A 15,570-nucleotide genomic window follows, 5' to 3' on the forward strand; every position below is an offset into this window, starting at 1 on the left:
GGACCCCTCAACTCAGGTGGGATCACCGCCCTCACATCATCAGTAGAATATGACACCCATTCAAACTAAAACAAATAATATATAATTTGTATCAAAATAATAATCTAATTATATAACTATAATCTAAAATCGATTTTTAAACATTAAAATTCATACATGTGTGCCAGCTTCCTAATCGATTAGCACCCTAATTTTTTCTAAATCATCAGGTAGCTCCTAATGATTTTTCCTATCAGAAGACCACTTATTCAAGGAAAAAAATTTATTATACGCTGTATAAAATTATTAATATACAAAATCAGTTTTATAATTACCTCAGAAGTAGTGGAAATACGAATGGGTTCTTCACAACGGGACATAAAAAGGGCAATCGATACCATGCCCAAGACTGCAGCAGTAGGAGACATCCGCCGATAACATTACGCCTGTAGTCAGTGGCTCCACACATCTCCCTGTACAACAAAGCCAAAACTGTCGAGCCCCAACTGAATGATCCGGCGAGACGAAAGTCGCTAATATGTCGCAACCACATGCAGTGAACTAGGTTGAGCGATTTGTCCGGCATCAGCAACCCTCCTATCAACTGCAATATGCATGCCCGTGCATACATCTTAACCTCATCCTCAGAGGCATCTGCGCTCAACTCCCGAAAATTGGCATCTAACCAATTTAACGGTATCCTACCTCCGATAAAACTTTTCGGGACACGTCCTAGATTATCCCGACACAAAGTAGTCCAAGAATCGGAAGCTATCCCTGATATCACATCTCCATCCACTGGAAGCCCCAGGTGCATAGAAACATCCTCAAGCGTGATTGTGCACTCTCCGCACGGAAGATGGAATGTGTGGGTTTCCGGCCTCCACCGCTCTACTAAGGCAGAAATAAGGTATGGTTCTATCTTACAGTGACCTTGATATCTACTTATGTAACCAAATCCAGCCTCTACTAAATACGGCAAGACACGGCTAGGTATCACTAACTTAAGATTCCTAATAAAAGGATCTAATACACGGTCATTCTCCTAAAAATAAATAATTACAAAAATTAATTCTTAATCTAATAATCATGCATTAAATAAATCAACTAATTATTACTAATAATTTAAATTAAATTAAAACGTTAAAATGTTACCGTATCAGCAAAGTGTCGAGATATATGATTTTTATCCAAGCGAAGTAGACTGTCTTCCATTATATATCTGCAAAAGAATTATATTAGTAAAATATTAAATAAAGTAAAATACTTAAATAAATTAAATACATAATATTAAAAATATTATAAAATATACCTTAAACAGAGAGAGTATTTGAGAGAAATTGAGAGAATTTGGTGTGATGAAAGTGATTGAGGATGGGGTATTTATAGGGAGAATTGGGGTGTGGAGGGGTGGGTAATTAAAGGTATAGCGCGCCCTGTACCGCACTATACCCCACGTGTCAGATAATCAGGTATAACGCGACCCTTGATTCGCGTTATACCCCTACGTGACGTATAGCGCGGATCAGGGGGCGCGTTATACCCACGTGTAATCTATGTCAGAGTATAGCGCGGTACAGGGGGCGCGCTATACCCCACGTGACGTTAAATCAGCATATAGCGCGGTTCAAGAGGCGTGCTTTACTGCTACGGGTGTTAGATCGAGAAATATAATCTGACCGATGTTATATCGAGAAATATAATTTAACCGATGTTAGATCAATAAATATACGATCACCGATAATTTTTCAAGAATTTCACCCTTTTTGCTTTACATGCGTGATTGGCCGTAGGAAAATAATGAATGAAGTAATGGCGTAATGCCAATCCCCCAACGCTTTGCACAACCTCCTCGTCCCCACTTCAATCCTCTACGCTCTTCATCTCTGCTCTTCTATTCACTCTACCAATAAAAACTCGCCACACCATCACCCTCACCTCACCCATTTACCAAAACACCCTTCAACTCCCTTCACTATTTACCAAATCACCACCACCCCTTTTACTTGCCAATGGCGCCATGCAAAAACGGCAACTTTTATCATCTTATATCCACCGCACACGAATACGCTCTTACGCGGTTTACCAAGTTTCCATTTTTCCTTTTCCCCACATTTTTTGTTGTTGTTTAATTTGCTGATATCAATCCACTTTATCATCTTCAATCTCCATCCCTTCTCCCCAATTCTTCCATCACATTCTCTAGAGGAGACCCCTTCAGAAAAGGAAGAAAAATGGCGAAAATATTGTTGTTCATCGCTCTATGCGTGGTTCCATCTCTGGTTAGTGGTACACGCATGGTGAAGAATCCATTGATGGTTCAAGGTCAAGTTTACTGTGACCTATGCCGTGCTGGGTTTGAAACCCCAAAGACTACAAACATGGCCGGTACTTTCCCCATTCCTATATGCCTTTTTCTATGTTTTTGTTTGTTCTGTTCCTCACATTGTTGGATCCGTTTTTCCCTTTTACTTTGTGAACTTGTAGATTTATGAAGTAGTTTTGAGTTTCACGAGTGTAAAGAAATTAGGGTTATGTTTGAAACCTAAAGATAATGGAATAACCATGTTTTTGAACTAGTGGTTAATTGATCCTTTTCACTACTAAAACCTAAAAAGTTATTAGTGTTAAGTTGACTAGCAACAGCAAAATTATATTTTTTTAACCTAAATTTTGACAACCGAGAGAAGATTGATTCGAAGTTGTAATTGAAAGAAAAGGGTTTGGTTTTCAAAATGATAGCATTGCCCATAACTTTATGTCAAGCATATAATTCAGTGTGAGTTTCAGATATAAGGACGGACGCATGATTTAAAACATATATAAATAGAAAATATAAAAAAGTATCTAAACGATATGAAAATTTGAAATTCTTGAGGAGAGCGGCCGTCTCTATCTGTCCCCTCGATCCACCCTTGTTATAAATACCGATATTTTACGGAAAATGAAGAATTGAAGTAACATTAGTACTAAGCCAAGAATGGTGCCTCATGGAGATGGAAGCCTTTGTGTTTTCATTGTCTAATTTACAGTTGTATTTTTGGTGGTTGGATCCAGTTTTAGTAAGATTTGAGTACAAGGCTATATGATGTTACCACTTGGGGCAATTAATGGTGCATTTTTTGCATTTAGTTCTGGAATTTTGGTTCACTGATGATGTGCTCTGTAGGTGCCAAGGTTAAGTTGGTTTGTTCCGAAAGGAAGACCGGTGAAGTCGTGTACGAGAGGGAAGGATACACGGACTCAACAGGCCTATACAAGATCAGTGTCTCTGAGGATCATTTAGATGAGGTCTGTGATGCTGTTCTTGTAAAGAGCTCGCAGCCCAAGTGTGCTCAAATGACACCAGGGCGTGAACGTGCTCGCGTGATCTTGACCAACTTCAATGGCATTGCATCAAACACCCGTTTTGCCAATGCTATGGGGTTCATGGTCAACGAGCCTGAAGCTGGTTGTGCTGAGGTTATGAAGTTGTACCTGGAGGAAGATAACTAGAAATTGCGATTACGAGTCTAATTTACAAGTTGACATATGTATGTGTTGTCTGCTATTCGTTATTATCAAGTGTGTCTTTGTGTCCCCTGTTTTCAGGACTTATTGTTTTCTTTAAAATTCTAATATGAATATTCTATTTCTTTTTGGCCTTTTATTTTATTTTATAAATTTGGATAGGTTTTAGTTTGGTCATTTCGCTTTTATTCAAATTTTTATTCTCAAATTTTAAAAAAAAACCATAATTATTTAAATTATATTAGTTCTAATTATTTATAATAGAAAAATAAATATTCTATCTTTTTTAAATAGGTATATCGATTGCATTAGTAATAAATATATTTAGAACAATATCAAATATACATAATATCACATGCAAGTGACTAGTGATAACTTGATAAACAATATAAATAATTGATGAAACGACATATAAAGACGGATTATTTCAAAATTAATTGATGAAATGACATTTAAAGACATTATTTCGATTTCGTTAGACACCGTATATAAAAAGATGATAATTTGGAAAATATTCAAAGTGGTCGAATAAAAAAGTTAATTCACCCTTAACAACTGTCCTTCATTCGATCACGTTTGAAACTGCAAAAGTTATATCCAACTCCCCCACCAACAAAAAAGAAGGGGAAAAAAAAAAGGATCCAACTCCCCCACCAACAAAAAGGAAGAAAAAGAGAGACGGAAATGACAGAAAATGGTAATATCCAACTATAATTTTTCCCTATCTTACAATAATTAATTCAGTTATTTGATTTTCTAAATTTATTTTCTAAATTTTTTAAAATTCAAATCGAATGAGTTTTACTATTTGAATAATTTAAACAAATTGGATTATAAATATTATAAATATCACTTGGGTCTTTGGTAGTTTAAAAATATGCAATTTGGTTTCTCTTTAACAAAAAAGTATAAAAATAATAAAAATTTCAAAAAATTATAAATTTCTAAATATTTTATAAAAATTAAATATGTAATCTTTAAGAAATCTCTAAAAATCTATAAAAAAACTGTAATTATAAAAAATTAAAATTACACCTAAATATTAAGCACAAAAATCGAGTTTATTGTTAATTTGATAAACATATTTAATAAATTTAATTATTTATATTTTATAGAGTCTAGGTTTTAAAATAAATTAGAATCTAAATTTTGAATTTTAAAAATGGAAAATTATTAACATTTTCAGGTCCTTAATAATGTTGAAGCCCATGCTATCAGCATACAATTTCTAAATTTGTTGGACATTTGGAGATCAATGACACCTATCATCAAATTTCAATATAAAATGCTTTTATGTGATGAAGTTAAAGTTTTCTATAGTTTGTTCCCTTTACAAACTTAAGTCGTCTTCTTAATTTTTTATATTGAATTATTGTTCATTAAACATTAAAATATAAAAATATTAATATTTACTTTATAATTAAATCTAAATATTATTTTATTCATGGGTCAATAATACAAACAAAATTACATTAATCCGAACCAAAAGATCTTGTTTGAAAGTACATACAATCTTCTTTGAAATCCAAATCGAACAAGCGTTCCGATCTATGAATAAATTTACCTGAAAATCACCCAAAAAAAAACACAAAAAATATAAAGGGTGAATATATAATCCAATGATTGTTTAATACTAACTATTAATATTGAACTATATAATAACACAAAATTTTCATTTATGATTAGCAAGAAATCGAATAAAGAGGTGTACATACGTTGGTGTGGTCTTCTGTCGGTTCGAATTTTCGTCAAACACCTGTTACCGGGAACAAGAAACTGCAGCAATCTCATGTTACTCTATTTGATCATTAACTGAGTTTGCCAAGTTGAATCTTCTTCTTGATTGCCTTTTGACCATGGTATATGAAAGAGTCTATCATTCCCGAAACTGAAAAAACACCTGGAGAAGAAATGGGAACAAATAATCAACAACTCCAATCCAATCAAGTCATTGTGAAGGGCATAAAGTCCTTGAGAAGGGCATATCTGTCTTAAAGGTTTCCATATATTTTCATCGACAAAGCCTTATTTTTGGGGTTGAAGCTTTCTCGAATTAAATAAAAGTAAACATGAACTTGGGAAGGTGTAATTTATAGATTTCGGAAGTTGAATATGGGAGAGATGTTGGGTGCTTGCCTCGTTCGAAGTTGATCAAATAATCCGAATACGGAAAAAAAAGGAAAAGGCTCCTTACCTCCAACAATAGCACAAACATTTGTTAGGAAATGCAAGAATGAGACATGCTGCTCCGTGAAAGTCACCTGCAAAATGAAGTTGAAAAGAAGCTCAGAGAAGAGTCGGGGATCAAATGAAACAACTAGAGAGAACGGTCCGGATTCTAGCTAACATTTAGAACAACATTGAAAGTGATGTGGCATCACTACGACATCAAATGTTTATTTCAGACAAAGAAGTTGCATAAAAACAAAAGCATAGGAGAAACCAACCTTGATAGGAGAAAGGTCGTAAAAGAAGTAAACTGCAGGAAGGGATTGAAGCTGGCCTGTTTCTGCACCCTTAAAATGCTCTGTTACGGAGAACTGTCGAAAACAATCTCCCATGCATTAATCATTTTAACCAAATGAAAAGGATAGAATTGAATCTTTCAGCAAGTTTTTTAACCACACCTGATTAGACTGGATAGTGTGTCCACTCGCATCTGTGTACACCGTCGGTACAACCTACAAGATAGAAAGTACATTGAAAATTCCTCAAAGTAACTAACAAAAAATGAATTCATGCAGAAAACCAACCTTGATAAAGTACTGGAACATCCCACTTGGTTGTTCTTGTGTCCATTGAGCACTAATTTTAGAAGAAATAAGATAAGGTCAAGATAAATATAAAATATGTCAACAACTAGCTCTTGTACATGGACAAGGTAAAAATGATCAAGTGAAAGTTAGCAAGCACCTATCAAGAGGATTCATGGCCCCAGGGAAGTAATCTCCGAAAGCTAATTTATTGATCTTGTGACTCAGCTATATCAAATATTCATGAAGCATGGTAACATCAGATAATCATTTTCAGAAAAGACATGCTAATATACACAAAGAATGGAAACAAAAGGGCTGGCATTCATCTTACATTATAACTGTCATCTTGAACTGCCAGAAAGTCATGTACATGAACATCTGATTGCTTGAAAGCTTTTCCCAGGTGCAAAATGAAAATTCCCAGCCACCTTATTGACTTCTAAAGAGCCATATATATTACACCCCTCACCTTCTTCATCCTTAATCTTCTGAAGAAAACCCTCTCTCTTGCACTGAACAACAGAAACAACAAAGCATAAATCAAAAAGCATAAACCAGGGTTACAGTAAAACGTGTAGGCCAACTGGGTTAAAAACCAAATTAATATTAAAGGGGGAACAGACAAAGTCTGTAGATAGGCCAACCAGAAAGCAATTAACTACTAAACAGAGAAAAGCATACACCGCTGCACTGGCATATTAGCAAAGGCAAATAACTATTCCCCTTGCCACCGTGACAGCTGGCATTCAAATAGAACCTCTATGGGAGTTGGATATACAAACGGTCAATACCAAATAGGCATTATTAGGAAGGGAAAAGGAAATTCAATATATCTAAGTAGCTATGAAAACAAAAACAATGAAGTACAGGCAGGACTATCAACATCAAAGATGCTAAAGGCAAAAACAGCATTTCCTATCTGAGCGCATACATCTGTGTGTGTCATTAAATCTGATACTTAAGCTCTTATGCAGCCAGACCTGGTCGATCAAATCAAGGTATGGCAAACCCCAACCTCTCTTTTTGTATGCATGGCGAACTTCCTCACAGGAGTTGCAACAATCATCAGCAGCCTGCAATATTGAACGAAAAAAGAATGCTCAGGGAGGAAAAGTACACCATGCCTGGAGCAGGAAGATAGTCATTCTTGTAACCGGACTGTTTTCAATGATTATTCACTACCTAAGCACTGACCACATCAACTCCAGAATAAAATGCAACCAAAACAGAAGAAATTTAGGGAATAGCCAAAAGACAAAAGAACAAAGGTGAATTAATGCTTCTAAATCAAATGAGTGCATTATGTTAGCATACGATGACAAAATTACAATCCTCTTGGGATAAAGAAAATATTGGGACATAAGAAACAAGTCAAAGATCCATCGTATTCAGTAAAATCTAGAACCCAATGGATTGACTTATATCACAGAGAACTATGGATGAAGCATACCTCTTCTGCACCATAACATGAACCACAATACTTCTCATTTCGCTCGAGCCTGCCACCATGCCTCTGTAAAGGCTTTTCAATCTGTGTGAAGAGGAACAAAAATGAGCAGAAAGAAAGGGGAAAAGAGCTGAATGTGTGGCTACTCAGATTCTTTTTTTCTAAAATGCAACTGTGAAAACAACTTCAAGCAAATATATCCATATAGCAAACCTTGGGAGCACCAATTCCATCTTTTCTTGATTCTATAACATTGCCATGTGCATCTACCCGTTTCTTGAATATATCATGTTTCTGCATGTTTATAAAGATAAATGTTTAGCAGCAACAATTGAACCATTTTAGCAGCAATATGCATGGAAAAAGGTAACTTCTATGAGCATGCACATAAACTTCTGCCCATATTGCATATGAAAACTCATCTATGTGCCCTTAGAGAGAAGAGCGCGCGAGTAGATTAGAAAATTCCCTTTACAACACTTGATGTTGAAGAGAAATTCATCAGTTTAGAATAAAAAGGCATAACTACTCGCAATACATACCACATCAAGGTGTTGTTCTCCACTTACGTCCATTGCATCAACGCTTAGGATTGAGCACGCAAGATGAGGAAATGTGATATCAAACTGCATTTTCAAATCCAAAAGGACCTTAAGAAACAGTACGAAATGTGAAATATAATAGATGGTTATATCCATTCTCATAATTCACAATAGGCTAATTCAGAACATATAAAAACAATTTACAGTAAAACATGAAGAAGAACCATGGAAGAATCTTCAGGAAATCTTGCAAAAGTAAGAAAAATTTTCAGAAAATTTTATGTGATATTTAAGGCCATAGGGGAAAGCTGAAAGAAAAATCTTAAAATAAAGTCGGATTAACAGATGACAATACGTTGATGCGTAGAGTTTCCCCTTTTGAAGTGTCAACCACAAGCTTTGTTTCAGTCGAGCATGAAGATATAGTTCTGCAACCAAGACAAGAAAAAAAATTCAAATAATTCAATTCCAATGTAGATATAAATTCAAAAAAAAAGAGAGATCCACATAATTGAGCATAGAGAAGAAACTTACGGAGCTCGGAAAAGAAGAGCAAGAGCATAACAACGGAGGAGACAATAGTGATAATGCCACCGGAAAGTGTACGGCTATAGAAATCTTCGTTGATCTTAGGGTAGGCGTCGAGTTTCTTCAACTTATTCATTATTCCAGCCATTAATTCTATCGTTTTTTGAATTTATTTATGAGATGATCCTCCTTCTTTCCTTAAAATCCAAAAGAAAAATGGAAATTAAAAGAAACTAATCCGATAGAACAAATAGCTTAAACCCCTTGTCGAAACTAAAATGTGTATATTAGTTTCGAAACGAGGAGCTTAAGGATTCGAAGGGAGGAGCTCAGCCTGATAGTTCCTCTTTTCTCCCGTCTTTAAATACAGGAAGAAGGCAAGGCTTAATTCATTTTCCCCGCGCCATTTACAGTTAAAGTTGGTAATCCGGCGATTTTCGGGCGTGAATTTCCTTTTATCGTCTTTCCTTCTCTATTTTTCGGTTAAGAATGAAACAAATAAACCGTTAAGTTTGGGACACGCGATAGTCTTAATTTTTTATGATTTTTTTTTATTTTAAATAGGGTAAACTACAAGTTTAGTACCCAACTATCACTTTTGTTCATTTTGGTCATTCATCCATTTTATTTTTCAAAATCATATCTAATGTTTAGTTTTGATTTCATTTTGGTCACCCACCGTTAAAAATTTAATGGTAATATTGATATGTCATTATAAGGTAATGATACATCATCATTGATTTTTTTTAAAATGTCAAGTCAAAATTTCTATTTTTTTCAACAATTTATGAACAAAATGAAATAGAACATAACGTTAGATATGGTTTTTAAAGAAAAATAGCTGACTGACCAAATCAGAACAAAAATAATATTTGGTGTATTAAATGTGTGGTTTACGTGTTTATTTATGAAATTTTTTATTTTATTAATAATGTACGTAATAATTATTTTTAAATTTAATTTTAATAATTTAAAATAATCTAATTATACGATATTATATTTGATATATTTAACTGTTAAAATCTTTTACTATATATATAAAAAATAATATCGTATAATTAGATTATTTTAAATTATTAAAATTAAATTTAAAAATAATTATTACGTAGATTAGTAATAAAATAAAAAATTCATAAATAAACAGGTAAATAACACATTTAATACCCCAAATATCACTTTTGTCCTATTTTGGTCACTCAACCATTTTTTCTTTAAAAACCATACCTAATGTCACATCCCAAATTAGGGCCTAATTTTTTTTTAAAAAATTTAATGACTAAATTGAAATTTTAATTAAATTTAGGGACTAAGGTGAAATTTTGATTAATTCGGATTCAAATATAGAGAGCAACTAAAAATAGTACTTATAGTGTAATTATACCATTTTCCGTTTTAGGGAATATATAACCCTAAATCTAGAAAATTTCTTTATTTAGAAACATTTTTCTCTCTGTTCAAGCTTTCCACTTTTGGCAAGAATCTTTAATCGATGTTTCGTCGCCGACCGTAGTTCCGTTTTCAACACCTCCGCACCATCATGTTCCTTGCTTCATCCCGAGTCTACTGGTGCCCACCTTTTCTCCATTGTCGTCGGCATATGAGGGGGTAAGGAAGAATAAGTTTCTGACATTGCGAAATCGAACTCTCCGTCATTCACATCTGTGAACCGAGCTTGGTACTCGTGTTTCACCCGACCGATGGTCGATTAGATCCGGTGCTTCTCGTCCGTCAGATCCACACGATCCACGTTCCTCGAGAGTTACTCGATCTAGCGTTACCGCTGATCGTGATTGGCAGACTGAGTAGAAGGCTTCCCTATCAGACTACTCAAACCGGTACATGTGTGTTTCCTGATGGTGTTACATTATTGTTTAAATTTTTTATCTGAATTGTTTTAGATTTATGATGACACTGAATATTTTTACGAGATGATACCTAATTTTCTGAATATCACTTATCTAATATCTGATTTATTGTATATTTGATATGATCTCTGGTTACTGTATCTGATTTCTGAGTGTGGAACATTTTCATGTTTTAATGGATTAAACTATTGTTTTCACTAGAATACATACATATTTATTACTGTCATTGAGAGTATTATTGGAGAAAGTATATCATGCCTAATCTATGACTTGTAAGACCTTACTGCAGACTCCTCTGCTTTGTGCACATGGTAAGTCCTTACCGCAGTCCTTATGTGATATGTATAAGGCCCTTACCGGGTGTACAGGTGGGTGTATGGTTCTGGAGAACCTACATATTCTGGTGATCGGATGAAGGTAGTATTCATTTTTTAAAACATGTTTGATGAACTGAACTTCTACTGAAGTATTTTATCTGTATGTTTTTATACACCATAAGGAGCACACTAAGTTTTTTAGCTCATCTATAAATTTTAACCTTTTCAGATTGTAGCAGACTGTAGGCTAGCAAACTTGGTATCAGGAGGATCGATTACTCCTATTTTTTACCACTGTATATCTCGATATTCCCTTTTTGTTATACTTTGATGACACGTGTTTTCCACTGTCTTGATATATATGTATCACCGATATTTTGTTATGTATATGTTTTATACGGTTTTTTGATATACGTATACATATATGTTTATCGTATGAATTTTTATGGCTAATTTCTTATTATATTGTTATATGGATTTTAACGTTGTTTTAAATATGAAAAGAATTTTGAATACGATATGTAACCACCTAGATTTGGTCATAACATCCAGGTCGGGTCTAGGGGTTACTGATAAGTGCTTAATTTAGTTAATATTTTGCTTTTAAATTACTCCTTAATCATTGGTTTTTGTGGCTTATTTGTTCGTTTTAATTCATTTTCTGTGCAGGACGTCAAATTTTGGAAATTACACTAAAAGGAAGGCATTCTGTATTTTTATTATTATTTTGTCACGGCTGGAGACATGGGCACGACTCTGGGCATGACACGGTTTGACGTGGCAGTTTCTAGAAGGTCCAATCAGCGCTTCTAGAAGAACGAATATCATCCACACGTCTCTGGAATTCGGATTTGGATTAAAGTCAAGTTTTAGGATAATATTTTAAACATTATATTTGTTTTAAGTATTTTAGTTTAAATAGGTTTAAGTGTTTTAATTAGGATTTAAGATACTATTTTAGGAATTATCTTTAGCTTGTATTTAGGAATTTGAAAGCTATAAATACCCTCTCAGGGTAAGCCTAAAAACATATATCTCTCATATGAGAATAAAATCTTCTTTTTCTCTCTAGCCTTCTCTCTATTTTTTGCATACCTCCTTTATTTTCTTTTAAATTTCATTTTCAACAAATGCTAAGTATGACTTTGGTCATGCTTAGCTAATTTTCTTTCAAGACGAAGGTTAAAGCGAAGGCTCAATTCCAAACGTGAGAATTGTAAGGTACTTAAATCGCTTCGTATTTTTCTCTCTGTTTTCTGGACTTATTTTTCAAATCAAAACGATTTTCAAATTGGTCTGGATATTGTTATGGTTAACGTTGGAAGAAGGATTGGCTTATTGAAGCACATTCAACTTCTTGAGAACACACTTAGCAAAATTGTTTGCTAAGAGGAAACGGAGATCAGATCAATTATTGTTGAAACAACATAATTCGAGTCGACAGCGAGGAATTGTTCTTGTAGTAAACGTGAATCTTGAAGTAAAGATAGTTTCGATGATACGAGGAATTTGAGGCAAAGTTGAAGTCTGAGGCTGCTTTTACAATAAGTTTTCTTTAGCCCTATCTCTTTTATTTATTTTTAATATTTATCTTTTTATTTCTTTAAATAATTTAAAAACCCCTTTTATATTTATTACTATTAATATTTATTATTATTTTTTTAATTTATAATTATTTATTTTATTATATCTTTTCAACTTCATCTGGAATTCTATTTTCTTTTATATCAAGAAAGAGTTTTACTAAATTAGAAACACCACAGTCCCTGTGGATCGACCCTGCTTCTCTATACTACTTTTCCTTTCTATTTATTAAGAAGTAGAAATTATTTTGATAGTAAAATGACGGATATCAAATTGGCGTCGTTGCTGGGGACTAACGGCAAGTACTGATTTATTTTTCTAGTTTTTGATTTATGACCAGAAGAAACCCAGGTGAATTAGTAGATCTAGATCCGGAGATCGAAGCACGAGCACGAAGAATCCATACACAAACGCTTTGAGAAAATAGAAAAAGACAAGAAGAACAATAGCAAAGTTCAGAAACATAATCAAATCCAGAGACAAACTCTGAAGAAGACGCATACAACATCCCGATGGCAGTAGAAGAACAAACGATCCGAGAACTAACCAACAGACTACTGCAGGAAAATAAGTTAGATAAATTAACTGAAGTAGTTAATTCACTTGTTGCAGGAAAATCTGGAGCAACAATAGCATGTGGGATATGCACAAAGCTAGACTATCCAACGGACTATTGCCCAATGATACAAGAAGAAGATAATATAGAAATCAATGTTGTAAGGAACTTTCTAGCTCCTCACAAAGACAATACAACCCATACAACAATACTTATAATCCAGGATGGCGAGACCACCCAAACTTCAGCTATGCAGCAAATCAAAAGCCATCCTATCAACCAATACCTCCTCTTCAACATCAAACGCAAAAGCCATCGTTGGAAGAAATCATAGGAAAGTTAGCAATTTCACAAGAAAAAATGGTTACATCCCAAGAAAAGTTCATTGCATCCCAGGAAAAATTCCAAAGCCAAACCGAGACACATCTTCAAGAGTTGGATAACCAAGTGAGCCGACTAGTTCAAACAGTGGGGAAATTGGAATCACAAGGAAGACTACCTTATCAAATGGAGTTAAATCGAGATAGAATGTTAGTGCCATCACACTTGAAGTGGAGCAGTCTTCTCACCCAAAGTTCCAGCAGAAAAAGACGCACATTAGGAAGAACAAGAGAAAACGCCACCTCCAATATGCAAGGTACGTCTGACTCACATCCTTCTCTTTCTTCTCATGAAATCACGCCACCACCCTTCCCATCAAGATTGATGAGCATGATAAAAGATCTAAAGAAAAGGAGATCTTAGAGGTGTTCCAAAAAGTTCAAGTCAACATACATCTTATTGAAGTAATTCGACAAGTACCAATGTATGCTCAATTCTTAAAAGAACTTTGCACTACAAAGAGGAAATTAATTGGGCACGAAAAGGTAAATTTGGGAGAGCATGTCTCTGCAATTTTTCAACGAAAGCTCCCACTAAAGATGAAGGATCTAGGTATGTTCGTTATACCTTGTAAAATAGGTGATTTTAAAATTAAACGTGCAATGTGTGACTTAGGAGCTTCAATCAATGATATTCCATTTTCTATTTATAAAATGATTACTAGCGAGCCTTTGAAGGAAACAGGAATAACATACAGTTGGCTGATCATCTGTGATCTATCCAGTGGGAGTAATAGAAAACGTCTTAGTAAGTCGATATATTATTTTTCCTACAGATTTCTATGTCATTGACATGCAACATTATAGGTCGGATTCTTATTCTGAGGTACTCTTAGGCCGACCCTTCCTAAGCACCGCACATACAAAGATCAATGTTAGAAGTGTATACTGACAATGGAATTTGATGGTGAGATCGTTAATTTGATGTTTACAAAGCAATGAAATGCCCTGATCATGTTGAAAGAATTAATTCTGTTGATGTTATAGATCATTTAATTGATGAATATATTGAATCTAATTTTTCTTATGATCTTTTTAAGGATCATGAACTTTGTCACAAAGAGAAGAAAGGGGGTTTAAAAATATTAATTCAATCAATTCTGATTTATCTTTATCTTCCTCTAAAACTGAAATTTTACCTTCTATTTTGTAGGCACCTGAGGTAATTGAAGCAATTACTAGAACATTTGAAATATGCCTTTTTTTGGAGAAAATTGACCTTACCAGTGATCATCTCAAGTAAATTATCCGAAGGAGAAGAGGAAGCTTTGGTAACGGTGTTGTGCTCTCACAAAGAAGCCATAGGATGGACCATTGCCGACATTAAAGGATTAAATCCCTCGACTTGCATGCACAAGATTAAAGTCAAAGAATGAGCAAAGCCATAACGAGAAGAACAACGCCGATAAAATCCACCAATGATTGAAGTAGTAAATAAAGAAATTCAGAAACTCCTTGATGCTGACATAATCTATCTGATATCAGATAGTAATTAGGTAAGTCCGATTCATGTGGTTCCCAAGAAAATGTGAGTCACAGTGGTCGAAAATCAAGAAGGGGAGTTAGTGCCAACATGAGTTTAAAATGGATGGTGATATTGTATTGATTACAGGAAGTTGAACTCTCTTGCTCGAAAAGATCATTTTCCTCTTCCCTTTATAGACCAAATGATTGAAAAATTAGCTGGGAAACTCATTACTGTTGCTATGATGGTTTTTCAAGTTTTTTCCAAATCCCAATAGCACTCGAGGATCAAGAGAAAATGACTTTTACTTGTCCCTTCGATACATTTGCCTATAGATGAATTCCCTTTGGTCTTTGTAACGCACCGACCACCTTCCAAAGATGCATGTTAAGTATATTTTCTGACTATGTGGAGAAGTGCATCGAAGTCTTTATGGATGACTTCATGGTTTATGGTAATTCTTTTAATGAATGCCTTGATAATTTAACTAATGTGCTTAAAAGATGCTTAGATTATAACCTTGTTTTAAACTACAAAAATACATTTTATGGTTGATAAAAGATTAATTTTAGGTCATATTGTTTCCTCAAAAGGGATTGCGGTTGATAAAGCTAAAAATATATTATACGCTCACTTCCTTA

The 15,570-nt window shown here is 34.2% G+C and overlaps 1 protein-coding gene and 1 pseudogene across 1 annotated transcript; one reads left to right on the forward strand and one right to left on the reverse strand.

The window, feature by feature from the left end:
• The first annotated feature begins 2,102 nt into the window (after positions 1 to 2,102).
• Positions 2,103 to 3,626, forward strand: LOC120176788 (major pollen allergen Lol p 11-like). Its single transcript, XM_039183126.1, has 2 exons — positions 2,103 to 2,367; positions 3,149 to 3,626. The coding sequence occupies exons 1-2, from the start codon at positions 2,214 to 2,216 to the stop codon at positions 3,472 to 3,474; spliced, it is 480 nt and encodes a 159-aa protein (XP_039039057.1). The 5' UTR covers positions 2,103 to 2,213; the 3' UTR covers positions 3,475 to 3,626.
• A 1,317-nt stretch (positions 3,627 to 4,943) lies between these two features.
• On the reverse strand, positions 4,944 to 9,081 carry LOC120176779 (annotated as a pseudogene).
• Between the last annotated feature and the right edge of the window lie 6,489 nt (positions 9,082 to 15,570).

This window comes from Hibiscus syriacus, unplaced genomic scaffold (genome assembly GCF_006381635.1).
Source record: "Hibiscus syriacus cultivar Baekdansim isolate YM2019G1 unplaced genomic scaffold, ASM638163v2 tig00112254_pilon, whole genome shotgun sequence".
NCBI classification, from domain to species: domain Eukaryota; kingdom Viridiplantae; phylum Streptophyta; class Magnoliopsida; order Malvales; family Malvaceae; genus Hibiscus; species Hibiscus syriacus.